Here is a 15,648-nt window from a genome sequence, read left to right on the forward strand (position 1 = left end):
GGTGCCGATACGCGAGTGCGCCGACTGTTTGTTTGAAGACAGGAGGTACTTCGTTTTGTCCTCGTTCACCACCAGACCCATTCGCTTTGCCTCTTTGTCCAGTTTGGAGAAGGCAGAACTAACAGCGCGGTTGTTAAGGCCGATGATGTCAATATCATCGGCATACGCCAACAATTGTACGCTCTTATAAAAAATTGTGCCTGAGCGATTAAGTTCTGCGGCTCGAACGATGCTCTCCAACATCAGGTTAAAGAAGTCACACGACAGCGAGTCACCCTGTCTGAAACCTCGTTTGGTATCAAACGGCTCGGAGAGGTCCTTCCCAATTCTGACGGCGCTGCTGGTGTTGAGCAACGTCATCTTACATAGCCGTATTAGTTTTGCGGGGATACCAAATTCAGACCTCGCGGCATACAGGTAACTCCTTTCCGTACTGTCGAATGCAGCTTTGAAGTCGACGAAAAGATGGTGTGTGTCGATTCTCCTTTCATGGGTCTTTTCCAAAATTTGGCGTATTGAGAATATTTGGTCGATGGTAGACCTTCCAGGTCTGAAGCCACACTGATAAGGTCCAATCAGTTGGTTGACGGTGGGCTTCAGCCTTTCACACAATACGCTCGCTTTCACACAATATTTAGAAGACTAATCCCGCGGTAATTGGCACAAATTGCAGGATCGCCCTTCTTATGGATTGGGCAGAGTACACTTAAATTCCAATCGGCAGGCATGGTCGGATGAAACCATATTTTGCATAGAAGCTGATGCATGCACCTTACCAGCTCCTCGCCGCCATGTTTGAATAGCTCACCCGGCAGTCCGTCGGCGCCGCGTTATCGCTATTCTCACCTCGTCATGATCGGGTAGCGGAACGACAATTCCGTCGTCAACGATTGGGGTATCGGGATCTTCACTTTCTCGGTGGCATGCGCAGCTGTCACTGTTTAATAAGTTCGAGAAGTGTTCCCTCCATAATTTAAGATTGCTCTGTACGTCAGTCACCAGTTCGCCGTCTTTGTTCTTACAGGAAAACGCCCCGGTCCTAAAACCTTCTGTAAGCCGCCGAATTTTCTGGTAGAATTTTCGGGCGTTGTTCCTGTTGGCCAGCATCTCAAGCTCTTCGCACTCACGTATTTCGGCCTCTCGTTTCTTCTTTCGGATAATACGTCTCTCTTCCTTTTTCAGCTCTCTGTAGCGATCCCACATGGCTCGCGTTGCGCCCGATCGCAGCGTGGCTCTATAGGCGGCATCCTTTCTTTCTGCTGCAGCATGACATTCCTCGTCGTACCAATTGTTTTTTCGGGCTCGCCGGAATCCGATTTCTTCTTCGGCGGCGGTACGTAGAGAACGAGAAATGTTGCTCCATTGTTCGTGGATGCCGGTTTGTTGGGCAGTACTCTCTGAGAGCAGGAGTGAGAGTCGAGTGGCGAATCTTCTGGCTGTCTGTTGTGATTGCAGCTTTTCGATGTCGAACATTCTTTGCGTAGGTAGATGCACGTTTTTTGCTGCACAGAGGCGTGTGCGCAGTTTGGCTGCAACAAGGTAGTGATCCGAGTCGATGTTGGGTCCTCGGATCGTACGTACATCTAATACACTAGAAGCGTGTCTTCCATCTATCACAACATGATCGATCTGGTTTCGTGTTTCTCGATCAGGAGACAGCCAGGTGGCTTGGTGAATCTTCTTCTGCTGGAATCTGGTGCTGCAGACTACCATGTTTCGGGCCCCGGCGAAGTCGATCAGCCTCTGTCCGTTACCGGATGTTTCGTTGTGTAGGCTGAATTTTCCGACTGTGGGACCAAAAATTCCCTCCTTGCCCACCCTGGCGTTGAAGTCGCCAAGCACGATTTTTATGTCGTGGCGGGGTCAGCGCTCATAGGAGCGTTCCAGGGGCTCATAGAAAGAATCTTTGGTCGCATCGTCCTTCTCTTCCGTCGGGGCGTGGGCGCAAATTAGCGATATGTTAAAAAAACGGGCTTTGATGCGGATTGTTGCGAGACGCTCGTCCACCGGAGTGAACGACAGTACTTGGCGACGAAGTCTCTCTCCCACAACAAATCCGACACTGAATTTGCGCTCCTTTACATGGCAGCTGTAGTAGACGTCGCAAGGTCCTATGGTTTTCTTACCTTGCCCCGTCCATCGCATCTCTTGGATGGCAGTGATGTCAGCCTTTACTCTCACGAGGACATCAACCAGCCGGGCAGAGGCACCTTCCCCATTAAGGGACCGGACATTCCAGGTGCAGGCCCTCAAATCATATTCCTTATTTCGTTTGCAGGGGTCGTCATCAGCATAGGGAGGTCTCATCCGAGGGTTTTTCAAACTTTTCATTGGGGGGGGATTTTTAAGTGGCGGGTCCCAAACCCAACGCACAACCAGCTATCCTGGAATGTTTCGCCTTCTCACGTTAGCTCACTCCCGAACGGGTGTTCGGAAGCTACCCAGAGGATACGTGGGCTAATCCCGGCCGTTGTGAGCTGCTTGAACCATATGCAGAAGAATCGTCCTGGCCATTCCCAAGTGAATGGCGATCAGTAACTTTCCCCACTTGCGTGGACTTCTACACATGGAACCATCCTCCGCAGAGGAACCCTACTGTTACTGAAAATGTACTGTAAGGAGAGTAATTCGTACTGTTAGGGTAGTAACTAAGGGAGCAGCCGTCGTAGACGGTATGGATTGGGGCATTACTACCATTCAGTAGTGTGCGGGTTCAAAACCCACGAAACATAAAATTGAAAGGTAATTCGTGAATAGCGGTCGCTCCTCGGCAAGTAATGACACATCTACGAGTCATAAAAAAGTTCCTCAGGTCCAGCTCTAACTGTTTCTACTTGCATGTAAATGAGTTTTTTGAGGAAAGGACGAAACTGACATCTAAATAACTTCCTAAGACAAATGTTGGTAATCATTGAGTTTGTTAAGAAAGGGTGACCAATTTAGAGGTATCCGATTTTAAATTGAAATAAAGCAATGGAAATTCAAATTGATTGGACAATCTTTATTACTTTTGTGTAGAACCATTTATTACATTTATTTTTCAAAGATAATCCCTTTCAAATGTGGCGACTGCGCTGTAATTCGGTCATTCGTAAACGTCAATTTTGGTTGATTTGATGGAGGGCTTCGGTCGGTATCCCGTGAATAACTTTAGTAATGTTGGCTTCCAATGCCTCAATCGAAACTGGTTTATCCACAAAGCATTTGCATTTTACATACCTCCCCAAATAATAGTCCAAAGGTGTGATATCACGAAGAAAAATTGCTCACCGAAACGAGTCATGGAGGGCTTCGGTCGGTATCTCGTGAATAACTTTAGTAATGTTGGCTTCCAATGCCTCAATCGAAACTGGTTTATCCACAAAGCATTTGCATTTTACATACCTCCCCAAATAAAAGTCCAAAGGTGTGATATCACGAAGAAAAATTGCTCACCGAAACGAGTCACCGACGACGCAGTCAATCCATTGTTTACGGGCTGTATGGCAAGTAGCCGGAACGGCTTTATAATTCTTCAGCCAATAAGTCGCCCCAAACGGTTGTTTTCAATAAATGTAATGGTTGTTCTTGAATGGCCTCGGGTTGCTTTTCCGCCCAAAAACGGCATTTTTGCTTATTGACGTAGCCATTAAATCAAAAATGGGCTTCATCGCTGAACAAAATTCGGGTCCTTGAGCGCACGATGAACTTTTTTCACAGTGTGCCGATTTTTACATTACAATTGTACGGTTTGTAAAGGTTGTCGAGGCGTAAGCTTTCCATGATGAAATGCCAATGAATGTCGAAAAAAAGGACATATTTAGATTGACAGTAGTCACGTGTGATCTGTCAAAAAACTCTATCGGAAAAAGTACCTGTTCACCCTTTATATAGAAAGAGGGATGTGTTGGCATAAAGTGATAATTCAGGATCATCCCTGTTGTTTGTTTTTTTGTATAACATTTTACATTTTACGGTGAGGTGATTAATTTTACGCCACCTAACTCTAAGCTGAAGCTGTTTTATTTACTTCCTCTTTTACTCAATAAAAATTTCGACACCAAATACATAATTGTATATGTTTGTATGTATGTACATTTATTTATATATCATTTTCATTTAATTTTTTTATTTACTTTTACAATATTTATTTGTATATTGTATATATATTTATTAGATAGTATTTAGTATGTATTTAATGTAATAATAATACTTACGTACATATGTACGTACTAATTGATTTATATTTATCGAAACTGTGAGTGTGGTATAATCGTAAGTATGTATGTAAGTATAGATGTAAGTATGAATGTGTTATTGTTTTGGTCTTTATTGTTTTTGACAAAAGAAATTTTCGTTTCATTTAATTTGTTCTTTGTTTTTGTTTTTGTTACTTAATTTGAAATATGTATTTATGTATCTATGCAATTTTAAATAATTTTTAAATTTAGTTATTTTTTATTATATTACATTTCATTCTTCTTGCTATAACTTCCAAATTCCATATGATTCCATATTTCTACAATCCTTCAACAGCTATTTTTGCATTTAATTACATGTGTTTGCATGTATTTAAGTATGTAACATCCAAAAATTTTACGATTGTTTGTTTTCCTCTGGATTTTGTGTGTAGAAGTTTGTGCAGTTTATACCTTGACAGCATGGAATTTCGATATAAAATTTGTATGTACATATGTAGGTATGTAGGGTTGTAATCAAAAATATTGTCAGAGAAGATCACTTCCAGAATAAGTAATTTATATACAAAGGATTTCGAGAATGAATGTGAGAAAGTGTCATCCCGATTCAACAAGATCAATGCAAAGAGGGGTCTTTTAACGGAAAGTAAATAAAATTGACAAGATTCAAAAAATACTTACATATTCTTTTAATTTTTTAAAAGGTACCTAAATTTCGACTTCGATCTTACTTCATTGACATACAAGTACATATATACAATAATTACAAATTTATGTATGTATATATGTATTTATGTACAATATATTGTTGGTCACCTAGTAATTTCATTTGATGGCAGTTTTTTGAGGCCGAAATTACTGGAAGATATTTGGGTTTTAATATCCCCTCACATAAACGACCTTTCACCCATTAAATGTGGTAAACTTTTAATTGGCCGTTTGAAATTCTAAATTGGCATCCACAAACCTGTGATTTGTTATTATTAAACCTCTGTACAGACGTGTATGTATTTGTTAAGTGAACAAAACACAAATGAATCCGGCTTTTAAAATTCAAAGTCTTCAGAGATTCTCCTAGTGGCTACATATTTGTGATATATGTACATTTGAGATGCACTTCCTCAATAATTGGAAGGTACACACCATCCACTTACACCTACACTAAGATGTTCAAAGACATACATTCGTTGACTCTATTATAACTAACATTCATACGTAAGTACTATATATAGATTTAAAAAGAAACCGTTTGGTGATGATCATACTAAATATATGAAATTCATTTGCACGTCTAGTAAGTACGTCCATATATATATTAAGGCGCGCCGATATTTTATTCCATAGTCAGTTGACATGAATGGAAATGAAATTGAAGTAGAAGACAAAACTATGTATATCTTTATAAAACCATCTACTCCGTCGGCGGTTCAATAAGTACCCGTGTTTGATGACAGAGGCCGTTCCTGAGGGAAATTGGTATTAGCATCGTCTGCCGCCATCTATCAAACGACGGCAAAACAAATTTCGGACCCAGATTAAGGAAACTTTATGGTTTTCACGCAAGGTGGTAAGGCTATATCTACTTTGCTCCACCACTTTAGAGGTTGTTGTAACCGAATCCATTGCAGCTTGGCGATCCGAAAGAATAGCGATATTGCCCTTAAAAGAGAAATCTCCGATTAGTAGCCTACCAACTGCTCCTACTGCCGATACTTCTGCCTGGAAGACACTGCATGTATTATTAAAATGATAATTTTTCAATTATAAGTCTATGTAACACCAATCCAATTTAGAGCCATCTGTATAGACCGTAGTGTCGAAATTGTTTAGAGAGAATCCCTTATTCCATTCTTCCCTAGATGAAAAGAGAGTGCCAAAATTGAAATCACCGTAGTCAGTCCACTCCGAGGTTAACTGAGCTTGTCGCAGAAATAGACTTGTATGACAATAAGGTTTTTTCCAGCGACCCGCTTCATTTAACCTAAATGCATTCATGGTTGCCGTCTTCTTAATATTATATGTAGGTCTATTGGAATAACGTGTGTCAAAGATGTGATTGCACCGATTGTTATTGTACAGGCTGATTTTTGTATTCTGCCGAGTAATTTGGTGTTGTAATCTCTCCCTAGAGCTTTCCACCAGACTACCGAGGCATACGATAAAATTGTACGATACGGGTTGTAGGTTGGGCTGAGTTTCCCGTGTTGGAGGTGTATGCTTTGATATTCAGCTCAATTATTTTATGTCACCTCCAAATCAAAGATGATTTTGAATAAAATATATGTTTGGGAAAAAGAAATTCAGGAGGAAAATTTAAACAGCTTTAAACCATTAGCGCAAAATTGTACGCAAAAATTTCTCCAAACTAATGTATGCAAATATAAGAATGTACAAAATATATATACTATGTATGTGTACAAGTAATGTAATTGAACTATAAAGCAGAGGAATGATCAATGAAGTCGATTTTGATGAAATTGGTGAAGAATATGTAATGAATTTCTGAAATTGTTATTGGAAGTGATTTTAAAAGGAGAAACGAGTTTGTGCAAAGAAGATTTATAATTCTTGCCAATGGCGTCGTAAGTCAATCTTGTGAACTAGACAGCACAGACTACAAACAGACAAGCAAAATAAAGATTTTCATCTCACAAAATCATTTATTTTACTTAGTAAAAAAGTTATTTAAAAACAAAATGATTAATTTTGCACTACCTTGTAACATACAAAAACTATTAAAAAGCAATATACACATAAATTAATTGAAAGCTTTATATTTAAAGTTTTCATTGATTGACTCTGCGTCACCCTGTACAAAAATTTTAGAAAATCAAGCACACCTTGGTATTGTTTTGTTAAACTATTAAAAACCAATAAACAAATTAAATTTTTTGAAAGCGTGCTTAGGTTATTTGTTTCCATTTTCCAGCTTAGGTGATTCAATACCTTTTAACGCACATTCAAAAAAGAAAAACAAAAAGAGACAAAAAAAAGCAAGAGAAACAGCAAAGATATTGGGGTAACTCTCTCAAAATGTAATATACAGTATGCATATGTATGTCCTTGTACATGTATATTTGTGGTATGCGACCACTTTCGTTCTTTTTCCTTAAATAAGTTGACCCGCCTACTATATAAGCATCTTTTAATTTCTATACTTCTATTAAACATATTTTTTCTTATATTTTCTATATATATTTTTATTTTTGTAATAATATCGATAGTTACTTCACTTTATAATGCCGATTGCTATTGATTGGTGTTCATTAAGTATTTGAAAACACGAGGAATTTGATGATATCGGTACAAAGGAGTTTTCTAAAATAATATTTTAGAGTCTAACTCATTGGCTTGCTTAAAAAAATAGATTTTTAACATGTCTTTTTCACAAGTTCCGTTTCCTTGTTTTACATTCTTCAAAGCTAAATTTAGTTAAATTAGTGTTTTATTTTTGGCTGCAGTACCTTTCACTATCCTCTCGCGTTCAAATGGCTTAGCCTGGCACATCTCTTCATCAAGTTCACTTCATATTATCTAAACTATTTACATTTGAATGCATAATTTCAAAAGCAATGTGCTGGTTTCATGAATGTCAATATGTATTCTTAATCTCTTGTTTTGACAAAACCCAAACTTGTCTTTAATATACATTTTTAGGTAGAAAGAAATTTGTTGATAGTAAAAAACATTTTGATTTTCATTTAATTTTATATTGCAAAATATAAACTTATATTTAACTAATATTAATAGAAATTTAACTAATGTTACAACTAATTAAAGTAAATTACTCAAAAATACTTGCATACAAACCTTAGCACACATATTTAGTATGAATATATTTTACACTATTTATAAACTAATTTAAATTTAAGTAAAATAGCAAATTTTATATTTAGTTGCTGAACAATTTTTGGCAATAAAAAGGGACGGCAATCATTATAAACGAGAAGAACCACTTAAGAGAAATGCTCAATTTTTAGCTATTTTGGTTGCACAAAATTGATAATTTTATGAAACTTAATTGCCAAGAGGTTATACGAAGAAAGCAAACATCTTTTTTTTTAATGGGACTTAAATACTTATTTTATATGTGTACTCAGGAAATTTCACGCCAATCCGATAAATATTCTCGCATATTTGTAAAGACGTGCCAAAGTGCTTTTCTCAAAGCTCTAGAAGCCACTATTTTGTTACCGATCTAATTTTTTTATTTTAGTTGTAAAAACAAATATAAAACTAAAATTAAAAATTACAAAAATAATTACATTAATAAATTAAAATAATTTTCCAGCGAAATTTTTTCACACATTTCTTTTTTGGCCTTTATAGACCGAAAACCACCTATAATGTAAATTTTCTGGCATTTAGTTGAATTACTTAAAGCGAGTTTGCTTGAAACCAAAATTACGATCAATTATGAGTGCTATACATACATATTTGCATATGATATAAATGGCGCGTACACCCTTTTTGGGTGTTTGGCCGAGCTCCTCACCCTATTTGCGGTGTGCGTCTTGATGTTGTTCCACAAATGGGGAGATATTTTTTATGAGAAGCTTTTTCACGGCAGAAATGCACTCGGAGGTTTGTCATAGTCTGCCGAGGGGCGACCGTTATTAGCAAAAACTTTTTCTTCATTTTATTGTTTCTCCGGGATTCGAACCTACGTTCTCTCCGGATTCCGAATGGTTCTCACGCACCAACCCATTCGGCTACGACTGCCACCATATGAGTTCTAGTTGCTTTTAATTTAAAGCACAATAGAAGTTTGAATGGGTGCTATTTGTATATACACTTTGTATTTATGACCTATTGACCCTTTGAATGCTCGAACAGTAAAAGATCCATTTTTTACTCTTTCGAAAATAGTGGTAATTTATATAAACTAACCTAAACTAGCCACTAAATGGAATTATCTTTGGGCATAGTATCTTTTTATTGAGCAAATAATAGTTACTAAAAAATACTGTAGAGACAGTGAGTATCAAATCGACCATCGCCAAAAAAAATTCTTCAGTCCCATGAGCGGATGACAATACCCTTCAGTATTACGCCAATTTCCCAAGTTTATAAGCTCTTTGGTCGTAATTAATAAATAAAAAAAATTAAATAATTAAAGTCACTAGTCACAGTTACAGTAAAGTTGCATTAAGGAGCGTTGAATGTAAGTAAGTTGGTGTCGAACTTTGTTGTAAAATGAAGCACACTTGAAAAATTTGCGATCATGGAAACACTGTATAAGTAGTGTTCGACTTAATAAAGCTCATTTCCGAAACATTTAAACACAGAATAAATAAATTGCGGAATTGTAGTAGTACTGATAATTATGCACAATCGATGAGTTTAGTTTAATCATTGGCTGCCACTGTACATACACAAGGGATTTCAGATTTGAGAAAAAGTTTTGGAAGACTGAAGAGGTTTAATGGAATCGACATTGCTTCACCGATTTTTCTCTATCACGTTTCACATTTATTTAGGTCATTTAGTCTAATGGACTACTAAGTATTAGTACTTAGAACGCGATAAATGCTGGAGCAAACGAATGTACTCGTAAAAGTTGGGGTTCTTTATACGAACGATCGTACAAAAGTAGTCGCTCGAACTCATCAACATAATTAATCGCGGTCGATTCGTTCGCCATTCCAACGATGACATGCGGCAAAATACCAAATATTTTTTCTTACCTACTTACTTATTTATTAACTGAGTTACTGAGATACACAAATGTTTTTTAAAAAATAGTCTGGGTTACCGTTTTTGTGATGGCAGTTAATTCAATAACTCAACTCTAGCTCGGCTGTATGTGCAGCGAAAAACTCAAGTAGAATTACAGTCAACTTACCGACACGTACCCATTAAGGTGGAGCGATAGTATAAATAATCTTATTTGTAGTTTTTGTAGTGGCATAGCAACAGCATGTCGCCTCTATAATTTAATTATTTCTGTGAAAGAAATACAATTTTTGTAGGCATGTCAAAAGTGGTTTAAAAAATAAAAAAAAATCGATCTACCCTAGTACATAGTTGAAAACCGATGCCCATTCCTCAAGGTTCTCAAAAATTCTGTATTTCTGTAACTAAGAAACAAAAATTGTTGAAATACTTTACTAGCAATACTAATTCATATTAGAAAAGGAATGCGATAAAAAAAATTGGAAAATGGGCGGTGCATCACCTAATTCTATCTTTGATACTATTTTCAAGCTGTAACATGCACATTGCATTTGATCCTGTTAAGAATTCCTTTGGTAATTATTAAAACTTCATACATAGCTTCTCCACTTTCTATAGTAATCAGCTAATCTTAACTGAACAAACATATTGCATTTCTTCTTATAGTACATCGATTATTTAACACAAAGTTAAAACGCGCACGAGGAGTACGAAGTTCGATTTTGCCCGTTCTTAAACTCTCTTTTACATTTCTTCACGCTGTACGAGTATTTTAAGTACTTATGTTCATATAATGATTTCTCGTCCCTGGAAATAAATTAACAAAATGCATAGATTCGATTTATAGCAAATAAATCAAATTTCTCAAAACCGAACTGAATGTTCATTGACAGTTAGTTAACAGTGCGTCCAGGTGTTTGTATTATTAATTGAGCCATCGAGTTGTCCTGGTAATAAAAAAATCTATAATTTGTGGGCCCTATCCACAAGCCTTTGTATGCATACTTCTCAAAATCGAGCTTTTCACGTTTCCAATCTGGTTTTGAGACACATTTTTGCTTGAGCTTTCTTTTCATTTGTAGTTAATGCAATTCTAAAAATCGGGTGTGTACCAATATAGAGGTCTCCTATGAAATTTGTTGTTATTCATTAATATGGAACAATTCAAAATTTTTTAATTATTTTAGTATTTTCTTATTTTTCTTTTTTAACGCGATGATGAGTACTTCATTCATTTTGAAATTGTTGAAGACAACAATTTTCTTTTAATTGTGTTCATGTTTTTTGGAAAAAATAAACGTAAACCGCAAACCAGCACTAACAATATCTATGTAGTAGTACAACGTATCCATTTTGTCAACCAGCGACTCCATTTCGTCCAATCTGCTTACTCTATATATATATCTTCGATCGGATATGCTGTTTCTATGAATTTCTGGTAGAAACGTTGAAATGCACGACTATAGAAGAGGCAAAGGAAAAAGAGCGCATACAAATTTGGTAATAAAAATACAGCACAACTATAGCACGGGGACTTATTGACAAGTTATGACGATTTATTGATTTCTTATTAAATTTTACTAACATTTTTATGAAAATGCAGTTAATTTTCTTACAAAAAAAACCATGAGACCAAATTGGAAAAAAAAACTTCAAAACTCCAAAAAACTTTTTTGTAATGAGAACGTAAGTTTCAAGACAGTCACCAAAAAAAAATTGTTATAAATCAACGCGTTTTTGAGACACTTCATTTAAAAGCCCAAAAGGGGTTGAAAAATAACAGACTTGAAATTTTTCTAAAAATTCTAATTAAAAAGTTAAAAATTTGTATAATGCAAAGTGTGAAACTCGGATTTATATGGTTTTTGTAGAAAAATTAACTATGCCTACTTTAATAAAAAAATTGTGAAAGTTATATAAGAAACAAATGAACTATCAAAACTTGTCAATAAGTCCCTGGTGCATGGTTAGTAAAATCACTGTGTATTAACTTACCCAACCGCTTCAGCTACAGGTCGCGTAGATTCCGAGCCTTTGAAGACATGGCATGCAAAACGTTGCACCGTTGGATGTTTCGTTATGAAGCCAATGAAACGATGATCACGTGGATGAAATGCGCAGAATGATACATTTTTTAACGAGTAGAAGTAATCGATGCACGGTTTCTTGTCCTTCTTCTTAAAGAGAACCCATATAAAAAATTATATTTATGTTAATTAAATTTTCATGTAACAGTAGAGCCCAACACAAACGACTTACATTCGGGCCAGAACGATCCACCATTCGTAGTCCCTGATCCGACACCTCCAGTATGCACACCTGTCCGGTTGGTGAATTTCCATATTCGCCAACAATTTTTCGTACAGCTTGGCATACAACACCTGTACCCTTGTGAGCCAATGTCTCTACCGAACCTAAATAACCGAGTAAATAGCGCTCTTTCTTCACCTGTTGCACTGTGGGATCGAACTCATTGTAGTCCAAATCAACTGCATAGGCCGATGGGAAAATACCCTGCCTACCAGTGCGCAAGTTTACACCCTCGCACCAAAGATCATCAGCCTCTTTTTGTACGTAAATAGCATCGCCGATTTCAACTTCGATCTCATCATGATGACGCGGTATGAATTTGTGTAAGCCACGATGTGTAGCTTCAAGCATTTCCAATTGAGAGAAGGGCACACCGCCTAATGGTTGAGGAAATGGTGATTGTGAAGTGGGTGAAGTGATTTGTGGGGACATGCTTTTGAAGTCATTCGGTGAATGCGCAGTGCTATGACCGCTATCCACATCACCCAAACTCTGTAAACGCTCCGAATCGGGACTAGAGTCCTCATCAAGTAAATAACCACATTTAAGTGTCAAAAATGAGCGTTGATTATTTCGCACAGTTCCATTATTAATGGAATTCGTATTACCGATAATTGTATGGCCTATGATAGCGTTGCTGTTTTCATTCAATTGATTGCGTCCATTATTCATTTCATCAGCCAACGAAGTTTGACCATATCCACCACCTAAAAGATGCAGAATGGAAGCTGCAACGAATATGTTCGGGGAGCACATTAAAAACTCACTACAAATAAGAAACTTCTCCAATTGGTGCAAATGATATTTGATGCAAATTTTGTTGCAAGGAAATGAAATATGAAAAACGAAATATGACTATGGGTTAGGGTGTAAAAAGGTATATATAAAACGTGTCTGGATATGACAAATAATTGAACATAAATTTATAACTTTATTCAAAATATGCCAACAAATTTCTTTTAGTATATACGAGTATTCGTAATGAAACCAGATAATTTGTAAATAAAGTTTTATCTATTGACTCATTATATATAAAAACTAAGTTATGTAGGTAAAAATCGCAACAGTTATGTTCGAAATATTTCAATTTAGGCGAAGATGTGAGGTGATACTTTTGTTTCTTTGCTATCAAATTCATAATGATAGATTTATATCCAAATGAAACTGGGTTAATTTGTATGGAAAAATTTTTTTGACATCATTCCTAGAAGTTTCGGATTCTACATAATCTATAAAGAAGAAAAAAAAGTCCATTCAAGTTTAGTTTGAAAGGCAATTTCGAACACCACGAATTTCAAAAGAAGCTGTCTTTAATACTCGAGTACTCAGAACTGCATTTATACATATATGCCTAACGCCTTAAGATTTAAGGGCAGATGTGCGGTCTGAGGGCGGAGCACAAGACTTTTCTTTTACGAGCTCTTTATTTGTAATTCAGAAAAAGAAGTTTGATTTAGTTAAAAAAGAATTAAACTTTTGAAAGTTTTTATTAATGAACATATAAAGAACAAAAGTTAGAGTCCAGGTCCGTTTCTCTAATAAAAATCGAGTAAGAAATTTTACGACAAAAATAAATGTATTCTTTTTATACCCTCATTTGTGCTAATTTCTCAACAGTCTATTTTATATACGACGCTTGATTGCGATTGCACAATTGTTAGTGTATACATGTATATGTATTGTGATTTTTTACATCATGCCAACTAACTAAATTTAATCTACAAATTAATAAAAATAAGTAATTTTATAACAAAACAGACGTCACAGGTTGTAACATGAAATAAGTTTCATGGCCATGTCAACTAACCACACAATGCACCAACCAACTTACATTTCTTGTTTTTGGGTATTTCCGGTAATTTTCGTCTACGTCGTTGTTGCAGCTGAATTGCGCCAGTGGCAGCAGCTGTATTTGGCGAGAGCAATAATTGGGGACCGACAAGGCAATCGCTGCTGATTGTATTACCAGTGCCGGCGCCCATACCAGTGCCAACTATACCACCTATTGCGTCCTGATGATTCAATGGATGATGACGATGTGAATTGAAAGAGTCGTTTGTGTCCAGCGAACCATCCGAAGAGAGTGATACCACTTTCAGACCATCACCAATTTCATCATCTTCCACTTGACGTTGAAGTTTCGTCGACTCACAGCAGAGTTCTCCACCGCCAGCATCTTCCTGATCGGAGGTATCACTTTTTGAAGATGGCGAATCCTCAAGATCGTCATTGGGAATGAGGCTAAAGATTCGATAAACGAAATACAAGTGCGTATTGAAATGAAAACGATACCTCTAATATAATTTATTTATTTAAAGCCGGCTTATTTCAGAGTTTTGTGTAAGAAATTATGCAGCAAAATTGATTTTTCACATACGGAAGACCCTCATAAAACACGCACTTACACACATGCTCGCAAATTACGTACACCTATGAATTGGACGGCACAAAAATGTACCAAAACACACGTACACATATGCACATACACATGGCTGCTGTTGAGTTGAGCTATTTTAGCTGCACTTCGGAGGAGTTTTCATGTGCCTCGGTATGCCTTGATTCGCATATCCGCTTGCATTTTAGTCTTGCATACTTTCTTTGCGTATTTACACTCTTTTAGTTAATTGATATTTGTATGTACTTACGAATAGAACGTGTGGGCATTATTTTTCTTTTGGCCAGGGCTCATGTATGTTTGAAGCTGATGTGGTTCAAAGATGGGCCTATGGAATTCTTCAAATTCGCTGTCAGCCATGATGCTGTGATACTATGACGCTGCTCCTCGACGCTGGGTGTGGGTACTGGGAGTTTTATGTGCTTTTTGCGTGATATGTCTTTGTAGAATACCAGCTGAAGCACTTCAACAAATATTTTACACTTGAAACTTGAAAAACTTGCAACGGGCTTAAACACACCACACACCAGCCGGATTAGCACTTACGTATCGTTGTTCTAATAATAATTTTTCAACTTTCAACTTCTATATTCTACTTTATTTTAAATGCTGAGATAAAATTTTTCCGAAAAAGCAATTTGTGTGCCCTCTTTGCCAAAGCAAATCAGGCGTCGAATGACTTTTTCACTCTTCGATCGATAATTTCCTTTTCGCTTTGTTGGCTGGTCGTTCGGTTGATTTGCCTTCTACTTCGTTTGGGTCGTAGAAAATGTCCATGGCAGAGACGGTGAGCGCCTTGAAAATGACTTTGATGGCTAAAACGAAGGGGGAATCGCAGTGTTAACGGCTGGTGGTCACATTTCGTAGTTCTGTACTCAGAGCACAGGGAAATTTAGCTGTCATCCGTTGAATTTTTGTTGAATGCAGGGATTGAGGCGAGGAGGAGGGCGGCACAGTTACATATTCCTACAGTTATGTGTCATTTGTTTGAGCTGCTGTTTTTTGTTTACAACAATAACCGTCTAACATCCCCCGCCGCATATGTGGCATGCTTTAAACTGTAAGACAACCCTTACAGTTGGGGTTGCT

The 15,648-nt window shown here is 36.9% G+C and overlaps 1 protein-coding gene across 3 annotated transcripts; it reads right to left on the reverse strand.

Annotated features, from left to right (window-relative positions):
* Positions 1-4,131: 4,131 nt before the first annotated feature.
* On the reverse strand, positions 4,132-15,218 carry LOC128862300 (JNK-interacting protein 1). 3 transcript variants are annotated; one of them, XM_054100856.1, is made up of 5 exons: positions 14,810-15,218; positions 13,996-14,405; positions 12,114-12,871; positions 11,850-12,031; positions 4,132-11,314 (listed from the first exon to the last, which is right to left on the reverse strand). In XM_054100856.1, exons 1-5 carry the CDS (start codon positions 14,917-14,919, stop codon positions 11,242-11,244), a joined length of 1,533 nt encoding a protein of 510 aa, XP_053956831.1. In that variant the 5' UTR covers positions 14,920-15,218; the 3' UTR covers positions 4,132-11,241. The 3 variants fall into 3 exon arrangements, with proteins under 3 accessions (XP_053956831.1, XP_053956830.1, XP_053956829.1); XM_054100855.1 differs by having other exon boundaries at positions 11,850-12,028; positions 12,114-12,892; XM_054100854.1 differs by having other exon boundaries at positions 12,114-12,892.
* Positions 15,219-15,648: the final 430 nt, after the last annotated feature.

This window comes from Anastrepha ludens, chromosome 4, assembly GCF_028408465.1.
Source record: "Anastrepha ludens isolate Willacy chromosome 4, idAnaLude1.1, whole genome shotgun sequence".
Classification (NCBI taxonomy): Eukaryota; Metazoa; Arthropoda; class Insecta; order Diptera; family Tephritidae; genus Anastrepha; species Anastrepha ludens.